Source organism: Callithrix jacchus, chromosome 2 (genome assembly GCF_049354715.1).
Source record: "Callithrix jacchus isolate 240 chromosome 2, calJac240_pri, whole genome shotgun sequence".
Taxonomy (NCBI): Eukaryota; Metazoa; Chordata; class Mammalia; order Primates; family Cebidae; genus Callithrix; species Callithrix jacchus.
Genome location: NC_133503.1, coordinates 31448449 through 31463820, shown reverse-complemented (window position 1 = coordinate 31463820; position 15372 = coordinate 31448449). Strand labels below are relative to the sequence as shown.

Genomic DNA, 15372 nt, shown 5'->3' with positions numbered 1-15372 from the left:
CCTAATTTGGTTTAGTATCTCCCCCCACCATCTGTGTTTTTTTTTCTTTCTTTTGAAATGAGGTCTCACTTTGTTACCCAGGCTGGAGTGCAGTGGCATCATCTCAGCTCACTGCACCCTTGGCCTCCCAGGCTCAAGCAATCCTTTCCACTCAGCCTCCCCAGTAGCTGGAACTACAGGCACTCGCTACCATGCCCAGCTAATTTTTTTGTGTTTTTGGTAGAGATGGGGTTTTGCCATGTTGCCCTTGCCAGGCTGGTCTTGAACTCCTGAGCTCAAGCGATCCTCCTGCCTCATAGAGTGCTGGGATTAGAGGCATGAGCCATGTTCCTGGCCAGGATCCCTTTAGGCTGAAATCTGCATGGGACCAGTAGTGATTAAATAGCTCTTTTTTTTAGAGATTGTTCTCTGCTTCCTTAGCAGCACTTAGTAAGGTACAAAGTTTATCCCACATTGTTAGAAATTAACAGTCTGCTCTTGTGGCTAGATAGCATCTGATATTTAGTATTTTAAAAGGTGATTGGATAAGATTTCTTCTTTCGCATATATAATGCGTCTAGTAAGAAATAGCACTTCATTCTTGTAGTAGTTCGAGATATTTTTGCTACATATGGGGACTAATGTCAACCTTTATAAGACCACTTGAGACATAGAATAAGAGATATTACTTTGTTAAAGGCAGAATGAACAGATCTTGAGAGATTCTAAGAATTCTCACGGTCTGGGACTATATATTGGCCATCATCAAAGTGCTTACATTTGTGTAATGTGTGCTTTGTTTTGCTCTTTAAATATATATTTTGATTCTTTTTTTTCACCTTGGCAAGGAATGTTTTATTCGAAAAAAAAGAAATAAGGAATGTTTGAGTTATATGCCGTAAGTAGGCTGCTTATGCACTGGTGATCTACTTTTCAGGGGTCTTTGCCAGAAGCAACAAAGCTATAAATACGTAGATTCTTGCTTGATTTCTTAGGAAACTGGTATTTTTCTCTTTTTTCCTTTTTTGAAATGGAGTCTCACTATTGTTGCCCAGGCTGGAGTGCAGTGATGTGATCTCAGCTCACGGCAGCCTCCGCCTCCCAGGTTCAAGCAATTTTCCTGCCTCAACCTCTTGAGTAGCTGGGATTACAGACACATGCCAGCATGCCGGGCTAATTTTTGTATTTTTGGTAGAGACGGGATTTCACCATGTTGGCCAGGCTGACCTCAGGTGATCCACCCAACTCGGCCTCCCATAGTGCTGGGATTACAGATGTGAGCCACCGTGCCCGGCCAGGAAACTGGTATTTTTCTTACTTCATAGAACTATTAGGTGGACCTGTGGTTGTACTTAATATATGTGTATTTACTCATATTTTCATTGCAAATAAGCAAAGTTTGCGCTTCATGCCCTCTTCTTATTTTGGTGACAATATGTCAATCATAAGTAATTTTGTGGATACACTGGAAAATATATGTTGGTAATTAGACCACTTTTTTTTTTTTTAACCTTTCACCCCACCCCCAGACCACTTATTAAATGATAGGAGTGTGTCATAATTGAGAAATTGTGTCTCTTCTGTTTGTCCTGTCTTTGTGCTTTTTCTTTTTTTGGCCTTGCTGAGGTTCTGTATCTCGTGCTTTTTAATAGTGATTATTTTTCTGGCATAAGGAAATTAATTCCTGAACTCTGTTGAATTGAGAGGATCTCAGTTTAAAAGGTGGCCATTACCAGCCACCGACTTTTCTTTCTTTTTTTCTTAATTGGAGTTACAGCAGGGCTGAGTTAAAGAGAACTCAGCCTACTTTGTTGATTTTAAGGAGAAAATTGTCATAATTTATATGTGCAATATATAATAGAAGGAGCGTGCAATTTTCTGGTTGGCACGTTATGGTTACTAAGAAGTCATCATCTGCAGGATAACTGTCTCTAGTTAACCTTTCTTTCTTTCTTTCTTTTTTTAAGACAGGGTTTCACCATGTTCAGTCTTGAACTCCTAACCTCAGGTGATCCACCCACCTTAGCCTCCAAGGTGCTTGGATTTCAGGCGTGAGCCACCATGCCCGGCCAACCTTTCTTTAAAACAGCATTCAAGGAACACATTTCTAGTAGACTAGATGTGAAATGAGTCTTGGGCATTTTGCATTGTTGATTTTTTTTTTAAAAATCTACCTCTTTGGGCAATAACTTAAGAAAATAGTATTGTTTTTCCAATTTAATTTACAGTATTTTATAAAACATTGTGTTTCTCTAGTCTAATACACTAATAAGTGGGTTACAGCTTTGAAATTTAATAATAATTTTGTTTCATGAGTTCATATTTATGCCTTATGTACACAATTTATAAAATTCTGAAGTATCTAATATAGTTTTAAAACACATGAGAGATTCAATATATGTAATACGGCTTTGTTTAGGAATTTTACTTAGAGAAAGAGAGAGAGAGAGAGAGTGTGTGTGTGTGTGTGTGTGTGTAAAAAATACAGATTCATTATCCCTTATCTGAAATGCCTGAGACCAGAAGTATTTAGTGTTTCAGATTTCAGTTTCATTTGGAATCTTTGAATTCAAATTTTCATTTAGAATATTTGCCTTATATATGTTTGCTTACAGGTTGAGCATCCCTAATCTGAAATTTTAAATGCTCTATTGAGCATTTCCTTGGAAGCCTCATGTTAATGCTCACAAGGTTTCAGATTTTTTATTTCAGAATTTGGATTAAGGATACTCAACTTTTAGTGTATTTTGTCACCTTTTATATGTTTGTCTTTAATGCTTCGCTACATGCGTTACTAAGTGGCCCAAGTATGTGTTTTGTAATTGATTGTTGATATACCTTTGGAATCAGAATCTTTGGTACTCCTTTGTAGATTTAGAAAAGTAGATAATTTATTTCTCCAATGTTTAGTCTATAAAGTTGAACTCTTTTCCTGGACATTAAAGTTCCTTTGAGACTTAATTAATGGTTTTGTGTAAGGATGAATAGTTCTTTGTGTATGTGTTAATTGGGATTTTTGCTTTCAAGAATGACAGTATCCAGATATTTATAAACCTGGGAGCAGAGACTTTTGGCTGAAAATAAAAATGGCATGAACTCTAAACCTGGTAATGTATTAGCTTTGTAGTTTGCTCCCTGAGTGGCATTTTTATATTTGTGTGCCTATTTGAATATCTATGTTTGTTTGACACAAGGCACAGAAAGAAAACCTGCAAATATTTTTTTAAAATATATTTTGAATTTTGGAAAATAAAGGTTTCTAGCTTAATCTAACCTCGTAGAAATTTTTCTGTCTCAGAATGTACTTGATGTAGAAATAATGATTTCCACCCCTCCCCCCCCACAGAATTTTCTAGAGTCAACCGTCAGTCAAGTAGGAGAATTCATTTTGGTTATTTAATATCAGAAGGATGCCTTTGTTTTATCTAATGCCCATTGAAAAGTGTCCTAATAACATGTTTCGACAGATTGGGACATTCCTTTTTTTTTAGACAGAGCCTTGCTCTGTCTCCCAAGCTAGAGTGCAGTGGCACAATCTCAGCTCACTGCAACCTCCGCCTCCTGGTTTCAGGCGATTCTCCTGCCTCAGACTACCAAGTAGCTGGAATTACAGGTGTGCACCACCAACCCAGCTAATTTCTGTATTTTTAGTAGAGATGGGGTTTCACCATGTTGGCCAGGCTGGTCTCGGAACTCCTGACCTCAAGTGGTCTACCCGCCTCTGCCTCTCCAAGTGTTATGATTGCAGACGTGTGCCCCTGTGGCCCCATGTGCCAGCCAGATTGGGACATTTCTGAAGGAATTTCTGGTTTGTGGGATAAAGAGATCTGTTCCTGTTGTTTTGTTTGTGTTTGTCCAAGCAAACACCTGGTACGAGCTTATCCTCTTTTAATATTGCTGCTACCATTCTCTTCAAGCGCAGGTTACTTAAAGATGGCCTTTGTTGGCTGAGCGCAGTGGCTCATGCCTGTAATCCCAGCACTTTGGGAGGCCAAGGAGGGTGGATCAGGAGGTCAGGAGATCAAGACCATCCTGGACAACATGGTGAAATCCCGTCTCTACTAAATATATAAAAATTAGCTGGGCGTGACAATGTGCACCTGTAGTCCCAGCTGCTCTGGAGGCTGAAGTAGTAGAATTATTTGAACCTGGGAGGCGGAGGCTGCAGTGACCCAAGATCTTGCTGCAGCACTCCAGCCTGGGCCAGCGACAGAGCGAGACTCCGTCTCAAAAAGAAAAAGATGGCCTTTGTTGCTAGTCACTTGACAAAACTGAGAAAATTTAGTCAGTTTCTTCTGCTTATGTTGCTTATTTATACTTGTCTGTAGGTGATATGAAAGTATTGCATTTGGCTCTAAGCTGCCCCCTGGCTTCCCCAATTATGGTTCAAAGTCATTTTGCTTTTTTAAAAAACTTTTTTTTCCCATACTGGGAAGAACTGTCCCAGAATACAGAATACTATTTCTTTCTTAAGATTATCTGTAATATAGCTCCAGATCTGTAATTTGAGTTTCAAATATAAAGACAAATGAGCTTTTTCTCCAAAAGAAGATAATGAGGATTACTCCTTCCTCAGATTCAAAATTATATGCTACTTTCAGTAAATGTGTGAATTCTTAAGTGGAGAAATGTATAGAATCCTTTCTCATTCAATTCTATGTTCCTGGTTTTCTAATGGCACACACATACCAATTAAGTTAAATGAGTAAGAAAGAATTTTAGAATTAATTTTTATCTACAACTTTTACATAAAATCTGTTAAATGTATTTTGTTGTCAGACATTTTAATCCATGTATCTTGTGTATTAAACTCTTTTTGAGTCTCTCATAGTAGTTAAGATCCCAGAGAATAGAAATATATATTTTTTTGGCCGGGTGCGGTGGCTCACGCCTATAATCCCAGCATTTTGTGAGGCCGAGGCGGGTGGATCACGAGGTCAAGAGATCAAGACCATCCTGGTCAACAAGGTGAAACCCTGTCTCTACTAAAAATACAAAAATTAGCTGGGCATAGTGGTGCGCGCCTGTAGTCCCAGCTACTCGGGAGGCTGAGGCAGGAGAATTGCGTGAACCCAGGAGGCGGAGGTTGTGGTGAGCCGAGATTGCACCATTGCACTCCACTCTGGGTAACAACAACGAAACTCCGTCTCAAAAAAAAAAAAAAGAAAAGAAATATATATTTTTAGGATGGAATCTTGTTACTGGCACCTAACAGTTTGACCTTAGGCAAGTTTGTAATTGATTTGCCTCCTCCTCTAAGTGGTACACTTAATGGAGCAGTCTTATAGTGGGGGTATTGAGGATTAAATGAGCCTCTATGTGGTTATCATATTTCTGGCAGATAGTGCGCACTCAGTAAATGTTAGCTGTAATTCTATAGAGAACTGAATGAATCAGTTGTGCTTTAATTATAAAAATTTGAATTTTGTGATTCATGCTAGATTGAGCATTCCTTGAGGGCAGGTATTTTATCTTCCTTATTTGCATTCCCATTTCCTGGTGTAAAGGAGATAATGATTACTTATTGAAGGGAATTGGTTTTTGGGTTTGTTTTTTATGACAGGATCTCACTCTGTTACCTAATCTGCAGTGTTCAGACATGGCTCACTGCAGCCTCAACCTCCTGGACTAAAGTGATCCTCCTGCCTCAGCCTCCCATAACTAGGACAACAGGTGCATGCTGCCACGCCCAGCTAATTTTTAAATTTTTAGTAAATGGGATCTTGTTATGTTGCCAAGGCTGGTTTCAAACTCCTGTCCTCAAGCAGTACTCCCACCTCAGCCTCCCATAGTGCTGGGATTTCAGGTGTGAGCACTGTACCCAGCAGGAATTGGTTTTTAAGGAGGCACTTTTCTCCTGGGTTACTTGAAGTGATTACAGACCAATTTTATTGTATTAAATGTTTATAGAAACAAAGATTTTCAGGCTCTTGGTGATGACCTATTTATTGAAGAAAAAAAGATCTGAATTTTTTTCTCATTTGGCAAGCACATGGTAAATATTTAGTAAATGAAAAGTAGTGCCTACAAGGCCAGGAATTAAAAGGTCCTGGGTCAACTCTAAGCACTCTATATGTTTTTTAGAAAATATATTAATAAGACTTTGAAGGGAAAAAGGTGAGTTCCACAGAACATGTGTCCTACCCAATACATATTATTGCCTGAATGCATGATGCAAAGTAAATGAAGTTTGTGGCTAATTAACCATTTTGTAGTTTGTGTTTCTAAGATGTATGTATGTATATATATATAATGTGTGTGTGTGTGTGTATGTGTATGTGTGTGTGTGTGTGTGTATATGTATATATATATTTTTTCTTTCTCCCATAGCTTTCCCCTGGTTTGGCATGGACATTGGGGGAACTCTAGTAAAGCTCTCATACTTTGAACCTATTGATATCACAGCAGAGGAAGAACAAGAAGAAGTTGAGAGTTTAAAAAGTATTCGGAAATATCTGACTTCTAATGTAGCATATGGATCCACTGGCATTCGGGATGTACATCTTGAACTGAAAGATTTAACACTTTTTGGCCGGAGAGGGAACTTGCACTTTATCAGGTTTCCAACCCAGGACCTGCCTACTTTTATCCAAATGGGAAGAGATAAAAACTTCTCAACCTTGCAAACGGTGCTATGTGCTACAGGAGGTGGTGCTTACAAGTTTGAAAAAGATTTTCGCACAGTACGTATCATTTACTCAAAACTGAAAATTAATACCTGTTAGTTTTTAAATATGAGGGTAGGTTTCCATCTAGCATGTTCCTTAATTCTCCCTGCACATGCAGCGGAAATAGGTATTCATGATTTCCTTTCACTTGGGGCATTTTAAACACATTTATGGGATGACTAAACATTACCCAGATTTGGGCATGTTGTTGCAAATAATATTTGGTAAAACTTGTTTAGGGCTATACTACTACAAAGCTGCAGTAAAAAGGGGACTTGGGGACATTCATGTATTTGGCATTGTACAAAGCCAGATACAAAGGAAGTTTGCATTATTCTCACTATCGTCCTACATTTACATGGTTTTTGGAATATTATTCAAAAACATTAATCTTCCAGGGCCGTCTCCTTCCCAAACCCTAAGTTTGGAAACCAGTGTCTTCTGTTTAGTATAATAGACACCTGAATGAAAATCTGTTACCCTTTCTGTTTTTACACTGTCAATCCGTCCATGTTTCTGTGTCAAATGGGGTGATTTGAATGGATATGGCAGGAGAACTATGAGTATTGTTTTGAGTCATGCGCTGTTAGCACTTTGCCATCCTCTAGGCTTTTCCATTAGAATGAGAGTTCAAAGAGTGGTTTGCCAAGCATCTAGTCTTTTCCAGTAGAATAAAGAGTGGCCTTGTTTAGGGCCAGTGAAATTTGTTTTTCCTGAAAATGTAAATGTCAATAATTTAATTTCTCAAAATCATAAGAAAATACTGTTAATGGAATGTAAAGGCCGATGTGAGAGGATCACTTGAGGCTAGGAGTTTGAGACCAGTCTGGGCAACATAGTGGGACCTGGTCTCTACAAAAAAAATTTAAAAATTAGCTCTGCATCATGGCCTGTCCCAGCCACTTGGGAGGCTGAGATGGGAGGATTGCTTGAGCCCAGGAGATTGAGGTTGCAGTGAGCTGTGATTCAGCCATTGTGTTCCAGCCTGGGTGACAGTGAGGTCCTATCTCAAAAGAAATATGAGTAACTTAAATGGCTTATAGAAGTGAGACCCTTGTAATTTGCAGTAAAGATCTATAAATACTGTATGAAAAGAGGTGCCATGGGAAGACAGAGGAGTAATACCTAACAACTCCTAGAGAGTTGAAGAGGTTCCTAGAGGCAGTGATGTCTAAGCTGCAATATATTATAATAATACACTTTTTACTAACCTGAAATAATGAATTTAATAATTTCAAACTATATTATAAAGACAGGAGATTAAGGTATCATTGATCATTCAGAAATTAATCAATCAGTGGGTAGATTAACAAGCAGTATGATCATTCCAGAGAACATCATGAAGCAGTTATATGCTTGTACCTATGCATAGATTCATAATGAATACCAAAGCCCCAAATGCCAGATTGATACGGTATGTTCTAATCAGATACCATAAATGGCATTGCTGTTGGTGACATGACCCTCCAACATGCTAAACAAACACTTGGTAAAATTCCAAACAGTAGGAAGTACAATATTCACATGCATTATGTGGTGATTTAGTTCCTAGCAAATTTAGTATGTGTTTAAAACTATGTGGGTTGGGCACAGTGGCTCACACCTGTAATCCTAGCACTTCTGGAGGCCAAGGTGGGTGGATCATTTGAAGTCAGGAGCTGGAGATCAGCCTGGTCAATATGGTGAAACCTCATCTCTACTAAAAATGCAAAAATTAGCCAGGCACGGTGGCAGTAATCCCAGCTACTCAGAAGACTGAGGCAGGAGAATCACTTGAACCCGGGAGGTGGAGGTTGCAGTGAGCTGAGATCATGCCATTGTACTCCAGCCTGGGTGACAGACTTCGTCTGAAAAATAAAGAAATTAATTAAACCATGGGATGAATACTTTTGTATTTATATACACAGACATATAGGTAAAATAACTTTGTCCCTCTCTAGGCTCAGATAATTATAAATAATTTTCCTGCTGCCACTATAAAAATGACTGACAGAACACTAAAAAATAATGCATAGTTGAGATAATTCTTTGGTTTACGGAAATGTTCACCTATTAAAGATATCTGGTGTCCCAAGTCCCTGCCCACTAGATGTCAGTTTGGTCCTTTTTTTCTCCCCATCATTTAGAAAGCTAGTAGTGAGGTGGTTTCACCCTCACTGAGGACCAGTGGGATAGATTAAATCCCTAAGAGATTTTGACATGAAATAAAATGAAAATGTGGGGATCATAGATTATTTTTAGATTTTGTGACGTAGTATAGGAAAATTATATAGTTGAGTTGTTTTTGAATGACATCTTTTTTTTTTTTTTTTTAAACAGATTGGAAACCTCCACCTGCACAAACTGGATGAACTTGACTGCCTTGTAAAGGGCTTGCTGTATATAGACTCTGTCAGTTTCAATGGACAAGCAGAGTGCTATTATTTTGCTAATGCCTCAGAGCCTGAGCGATGCCAAAAGATGCCTTTTAACCTGGATGATCCCTATCCACTGCTTGTAGTGAACATTGGCTCAGGAGTCAGTATTTTAGCAGTCCATTCCAAAGACAACTATAAACGAGTGACTGGGACGAGGTAGTGACATTTTTGGTCATATTGCTGCATTCACATTGTTTTATACACATTATAAAATCGGTGTAATATTGCTGTTTTCACCAGGAAAAGAACATGTATTTGCACAACAGCGTTGTTCTTTTCTTTCTTCCTTTCTTTCTTTTTTTTTTTTTTTAAGTAAAAGAGGGTGCCATATTGCCCAGGCTAGTCTTGAAGTCCTGAGTTCAAGCAACCTGCCTATCTCAACCTACCAAAGTGCTGGGGTTACAGGAATCAGCCACCGTCCTGGCCAACAGACAATGTATTTTTATAAGATGTGTATGTCAGTACTCAAACTGAAATTATTAAATGTTCATTAGTCAGCATCAGTTGGCATCAAAATTTCCATAATGGCAAAAGTGAATTTTTATCTATAATGAATCTAGTAGCATTTTTTCTAAAATTTAACTGAAGAGCATTTACTTGGAAGTGACCGTTCTTTTTATTTTAAAACTTTACTGTTTATGTTTTGTTCTTTTTTCCAAAGCATTTTTCTTTACCTATCTTTTACTTTTTAATAGATATTAATATATGGACATCTAGCTTGCCACGTGCTGAATAGGTTTGCATTTAAACTGCAGTATTAGAGAACATTGTGATTTATTCTTACAGGATGAATTAGTGTGATTTCTTTGTGTGATAACATTAATATTCCCAAATAGCCTACAAACTTTTCTTTAATACCTGAAATATGAATGAGAAATAAGATTTAAAACTCATAGTTCTTTTATGTATTTTATCAACTTTACAGAGAGGTGAAGACTCCTGTTTAAGGAAGCAAGATTTTGGGGATACTTTAGATTGATTTGTGAAAAAACTCATTTTAATTTTAAAGTAGTAATTATGTTTAAATTATTTAAATTTAATTAGTACTTTATTTTTATGGTGGTTAAAAGTTTACCTCTGTTGTAATTCTCAATGCCAAAGAATTATACGCTACTATTACCTTCTTCAGTTAACTCTAAAAGTTTAGTCTGTTAACTAAATCCGTCAGTGATTCAGGGATAGAACTTGCTAGAAATTAGGAATTAGATATGATTTCATTCTGTGAGCATATCCAAAAGAGTAATAAACCAAATAAATTTTTGTAGTTGACATGTTGGCCAGCTGGACATAAATTTACTCATTGTATTTATTATGTCTAGGGCATGTTAAATGTTAATGTATCATGTTGAATTGATTTCATCCATGTCAGACCAAGTAAATAAGCCTTTCACAAAATCATTTCTTGGAAACCATTTAAAATTACAAGGCCTGGCATGGTAGTTCATGCCTATAATTCTTGCACTTTGGGAGGCCAAAGTAGAGGATTGCTTGAGGTCAGGAGTTCAAGACCAGTAACATAGTAAAACCCCCATCTCTACAAAAAAGTGGGAAATGTAGTTAAAACCCCCATCTCTACAAAAATATATACATATATATTAGCCCAGTGTGGTGGCGTGCACTTGTGGTCTAGCTACTGAGGCTGAGATAGGAAGATTGCTTGAGCCCAGGAGTTCAAGGATGCAGTAAGCTATGATCATGGTCACTGCACTCCAGCCTGAGGGACAGAATGAGACCCTGTCTCAAAAAAGAAAAAGCAAAGATTTTCTCTTTGTAATTAATATGGTACTAATTTTTTATTTATTTCTTTTTAATGCACACACAAAAATTTGTTTTTGGTGACTACAGAGTGTAAGGTACTGGGTGAAGACTTTGGGAGATATTTAAGAGGTCTATCCTGTCTTCATGTTTCCACCAAGTGATTTTTTTTCTTTGGTTTATTCTTTGATCTAACAAGTTTGGTTTTACTAAACAATTTTTGTTGGTTTCATTATGTTATTTTAGCACTTAGCATTAGTCGTAGATTTTTTACTATGTGTTTATTGAATACATGAATGATCCACCCTTTTAGTTCAGCAAAATAATACAATGTATAAATGCAACTTAGCAAGTTTCTTTATTTTCTTTAGCCTTGGAGGGGGTACCTTTCTGGGTTTATGCAGTTTATTGACTGGCTGTGAAAGTTTTGAAGAGGCCCTTGAAATGGCATCCAAAGGTGACAGCACACAAGCTGACAAGCTGGTCCGTGATATTTATGGAGGAGATTATGAAAGATTTGGTTTGCCAGGTTGGGCTGTAGCATCTAGGTAAGTTTAACATTTATGTAATAAGTTATGGAACTTAAGTAATTCAAGTTACTTGTTTAGTTTTTGGAAAGCAATATTACAGAAAGTTGTAAGGATGCTTTCTCTTACCCATTTTCGGTTCCACGTTTTGAACATTGATGTCATTTAAAAATTAAGTTTACATTAAGAAATCTACCCTGAGTGTACCTTGTAAGTGTATTTTTATTTTTTTTCCAAGACGGAGTTTCACTCTTGTTACCCAGGCTGGAGTGCAATGGCGCGATCTCGGCTCACCGCAACCTCCGCCACCTGGGTTCAGGCAGTTCTTCTGCCTCAGCCTCCTGAGTAGCTGGGATTACAGGCACACGCCACCATGCCCAGCTAATTTTTTGTATTTTTAGTAGAGACGGAGTTTCACCATGTTGACCAGGATGGTCTTGATCTCTTGACCTCGTGATCCACCCGCCTCGGCCTCCCAAAGTGCTGGGATTACAGGCTTGAGCCACTGCGCCCAGCAAGAAACTTTTTTTTTTTTTTTCCTAATTTTTTAGTGTTCTTCCAGTGTTTCTCTATGCAAATACAAGTACATATTCTTTCTTTTCTCCCCATATACAAAAGGTAATCTACCATTATATGGCCTACTATATATAGTCTTAAAGTATCCATATACCCTAGAAATCTTTACATGTTGTTGTTCTTATTTTATACATGTGTAGGCCTATGTGTAGGATAAGTTCCAAAAGGTTGGACTGCAAATGCATTTTTGAGATACTGTAAATTATGCAAAGGAGCAGTACTGTTTCACTCTCACCAGAAGTAAATGGAAGTGCCTGTTTCACCAGTAGAGTGCTAACTTTTGCATTTTTGCTGATCAGATGGACAAGTGGTATCTTAATGTAATTTTAATTTGTGTTTCTCCTACTAACACTGAGGTTAAGAACCTTGCATATTTTATTTTCTGTGAGTTATTATTCTGTGTTCTACTTTTCTGTTGGATTGTTATACTGTTGAATTTATCAGTCTTTTCTTTTATGGCTTCTGGATATTGATTCATAGTAAGTAAGTCTTCTACGTTCCAAATATATAAAGGAATAAACCCTTGTTCTGATATGTTAATGGTGGTACTTTTATATTTAAATATTTGATTTACTTATAGTTTATCTTAGGGTATTATGTGAGGTACAGATCATGCTTTCATTTTTCAGGTTTTTTTTTTTTCTTTTAGAAGGCTCTAATGTCTAATGGTTCATCTTTATTTCACTGATTTGTGATTTTTTTTTTACATATGCTGGCATTTCATTATTCTGTTGATGTATCACCATTATACTTTTAGCTTTATAGAGGCATAAAAGTATGTTTTAATCTCTAGAAGGGCTAGTTTCATCCCTTTGCTTGATTTTCAATATGAACTTTACAAGCATTTTCTCTATTACAAAAAGTTTTTTTTGGAATCTCAGTAAATTTACGTATTAACTTAGGGACAAATGATATCATTATAGTAAGTATTGCTGTCGAAGAACTTAGATTGTCTTTCTGTTTGTTTAAGGCTCCTGTTGTGCCTTTCACACATTGAAAGAGGCCTCTCCAAATATGTCCATACATTTTTTCCCCCCTAGATAGCTTCAGCACATACATGGTTTTTTAAATCGATTCCTAAGTATTTTACATTTACCATTCTGTTATATATTAATCTTATCTCCCATTACACTTCCTAACCATTGTTGTCTGTGCACCCCAAGTTCTTTGTCAGGGAATCCAGTGCCCTTTGATAGTGGGTGGACTTTGTCTCATTCTTCAGTAATATCTCCTGCCTCTCCCTCACTAGATGCTTCACTCTGATCAACATCTTGTGATTGCATAGATGTTTTCAGTTCTCATTTCTGTGTGCCTTTAACCTTTGGTTGCCTCTGCCTAAGATTTTCCTTCTATTTTTTTCGGGCTTTTTACGGTCCTTTTACTCTGAAAAGCCCTGTCTCATACCTTCTTAACTTTTTCCTCTAACCCCAGTAATAAAAGATCTTTTTTTCCTTGTATTTCCAAAGTTAGCCTTTGTTTGTTTTTTCCTATTACTGTTAGTGCTTCTCTTGCTGTCTCTTGTATCTAGGCCTGCATTGTCCATTACGGTAGCCTCTAGCCACATCAGGCACTTGGTATATGAGTGCCATATGTTGAAATGATGACATTTGAATATATTGGCTTAAATGTACAATTAAAATTAATTTCACTTGTTTATTTTTACCTTTCTAATGTGGCTAATAGAACATATATGAAATTACATATTACTCATATTTTATTTCTGTTGGACAGTGCTGCACTAGAGTAATTCACTGTTTGAGGGACTATTTGTGTCTCCAGCAAAAAGTTTGGTATGTCATAATGTTTCTTGTGACTGAATGAAAAGGAATTTGAAGTTAAAGCTGAGATACTTTTGGAAACATTTTGTAATTTTGACTTTGTTAATTTGTTTTGAACCAGGTTTACAAATGAAGATATTTTAGTAATCTTTGCTTTCTTATAATAACTATGCTTTTTTTGAGATGTAATTTTAACCTTAATCCTTTGAAAGATATTACTTTATACTTTTGCATAGATTTTTTTTATTAGTTTGTTTCAGATTATCCCTATGTGTTTCTACTTTTTGGTCCTAATTTTATAAAAATATCCAGGTTGTAGATATATCTGTTAATACGTAAAATGTTGCATTTTATCAGCAGATTTGACTTTTATTTTTCATTTTTCTGCAGTTTTGGGAATATGATTTATAAGGAGAAGCGAGAATCTGTTAGTAAAGAAGATCTGGCAAGAGCTACTTTAGTTACTATCACCAATAACATTGGTTCTGTGGCACGAATGTGTGCTGTTAATGAGGTAAAAAAAACGCAAAACTTGAATTATCAGAAATGTGAATACTACATCTAGCAGGGCTTCTTCACTTTCCCTAAGGAGGCCTCTGGGATTGAGATGTAGCCAATTAAACACCAAGACTCATTAGGTATATATGTTAGGTATATGTTGCTGTATTACCTTTAAAGAAAGTAGCAGATAATTCAAATTGAAATAGGGGATATTTATCCAGAAATTTTTTTCAGAAAAACACAATCTAAATCCCTCAAAGATATAAAAGAAAATTCTAAGCATAAGACATTTTGAAGTAACTACTTTGAGAAAGCAGTTTTTTTAGTCTTAATGTTACGTTTGGAAAGCAGCTGTGCTCACCATTGTACCACCAATGCTTAATGTTGCATATGTTGCATTTGATTTTCTTACTGCCCTCGGCTTCTTTACAGTGCTGCCTTGTTGCATATGGATCAAGCAGCATTGTACAGGGCTATGAAGGCATTGAGACCTGTTCTTCATGATATTTGAGTGGTGTTTATTGTTTGTTCCAGGAAAAGTGTGAAAAGCATATACTGTTAGATTGACCGTATAGTTGGGATTTTTTTGTTTGGAAGATAATGAAAAAAAATATATATATATATACACACACACACACACACACACATACATATATATACATATGTATGTGTGTGTGTGTGTGCGCATGCACGTGTGCATATGTATATATTTAATTCTGGCTTCCTTATATAATAATAGATATATTTGCCCATTTAATTTTTATAAATATCAAATACTTTAAATGGATTGGGAAATAGCCTTTTTGATCAAACCCTTACTTTGTTCATTCACTCATTTATTCATTGAGTAAATATTTACTGATTACCAGATGCCAGACATTGTTCTGGGTATTTGGAATATATTAATGAAGAAAACAAAGATCTGGCTTTGTGGAGCTTGCATTCATTCTGGCGATATATTAAGTAGATTGTTTAGTCTGTATTAGGTGATAAATGTTTATTTTTTAAAAAGAGACCATCAAACAGGATAAAGAGGATTGGGAATAGGGTAGAGAGTGGTAGAGGACAAATTGCCAAGTAATTGAGGGTTAAAGGAAAGTTACATTGAAAATATGATTCTCAGGCACAGCATTGAAGGCAGTGAGGGGGAAACTGTGCATGTAGACATTTA

The 15372-nt window shown here is 36.7% G+C and overlaps 1 protein-coding gene across 6 annotated transcripts in view; it reads left to right on the top strand.

The window, feature by feature from the left end:
• PANK3 (pantothenate kinase 3) overlaps positions 1-15372 on the top strand; it is a 31297-nt gene that overhangs the window by 3933 nt on the left and 11992 nt on the right. For 3 of the 6 annotated variants that reach the window (XM_002744152.6, XM_017967566.4, XM_078359260.1), the window contains 4 exons: positions 6310-6662; positions 8967-9220; positions 11191-11367; positions 14091-14214. In XM_002744152.6, coding sequence (XP_002744198.1) covers positions 6310-6662; positions 8967-9220; positions 11191-11367; positions 14091-14214 — 908 coding nt within the window. Of the gene's footprint in view, positions 1-3006; positions 3087-6309; positions 6663-8966; positions 10584-10621; positions 11368-14090; positions 14215-15372 lie in introns of those variants that run through there. The other 3 variants (XM_078359252.1, XM_078359249.1, XM_078359271.1) reach the window with 2 other exon arrangements.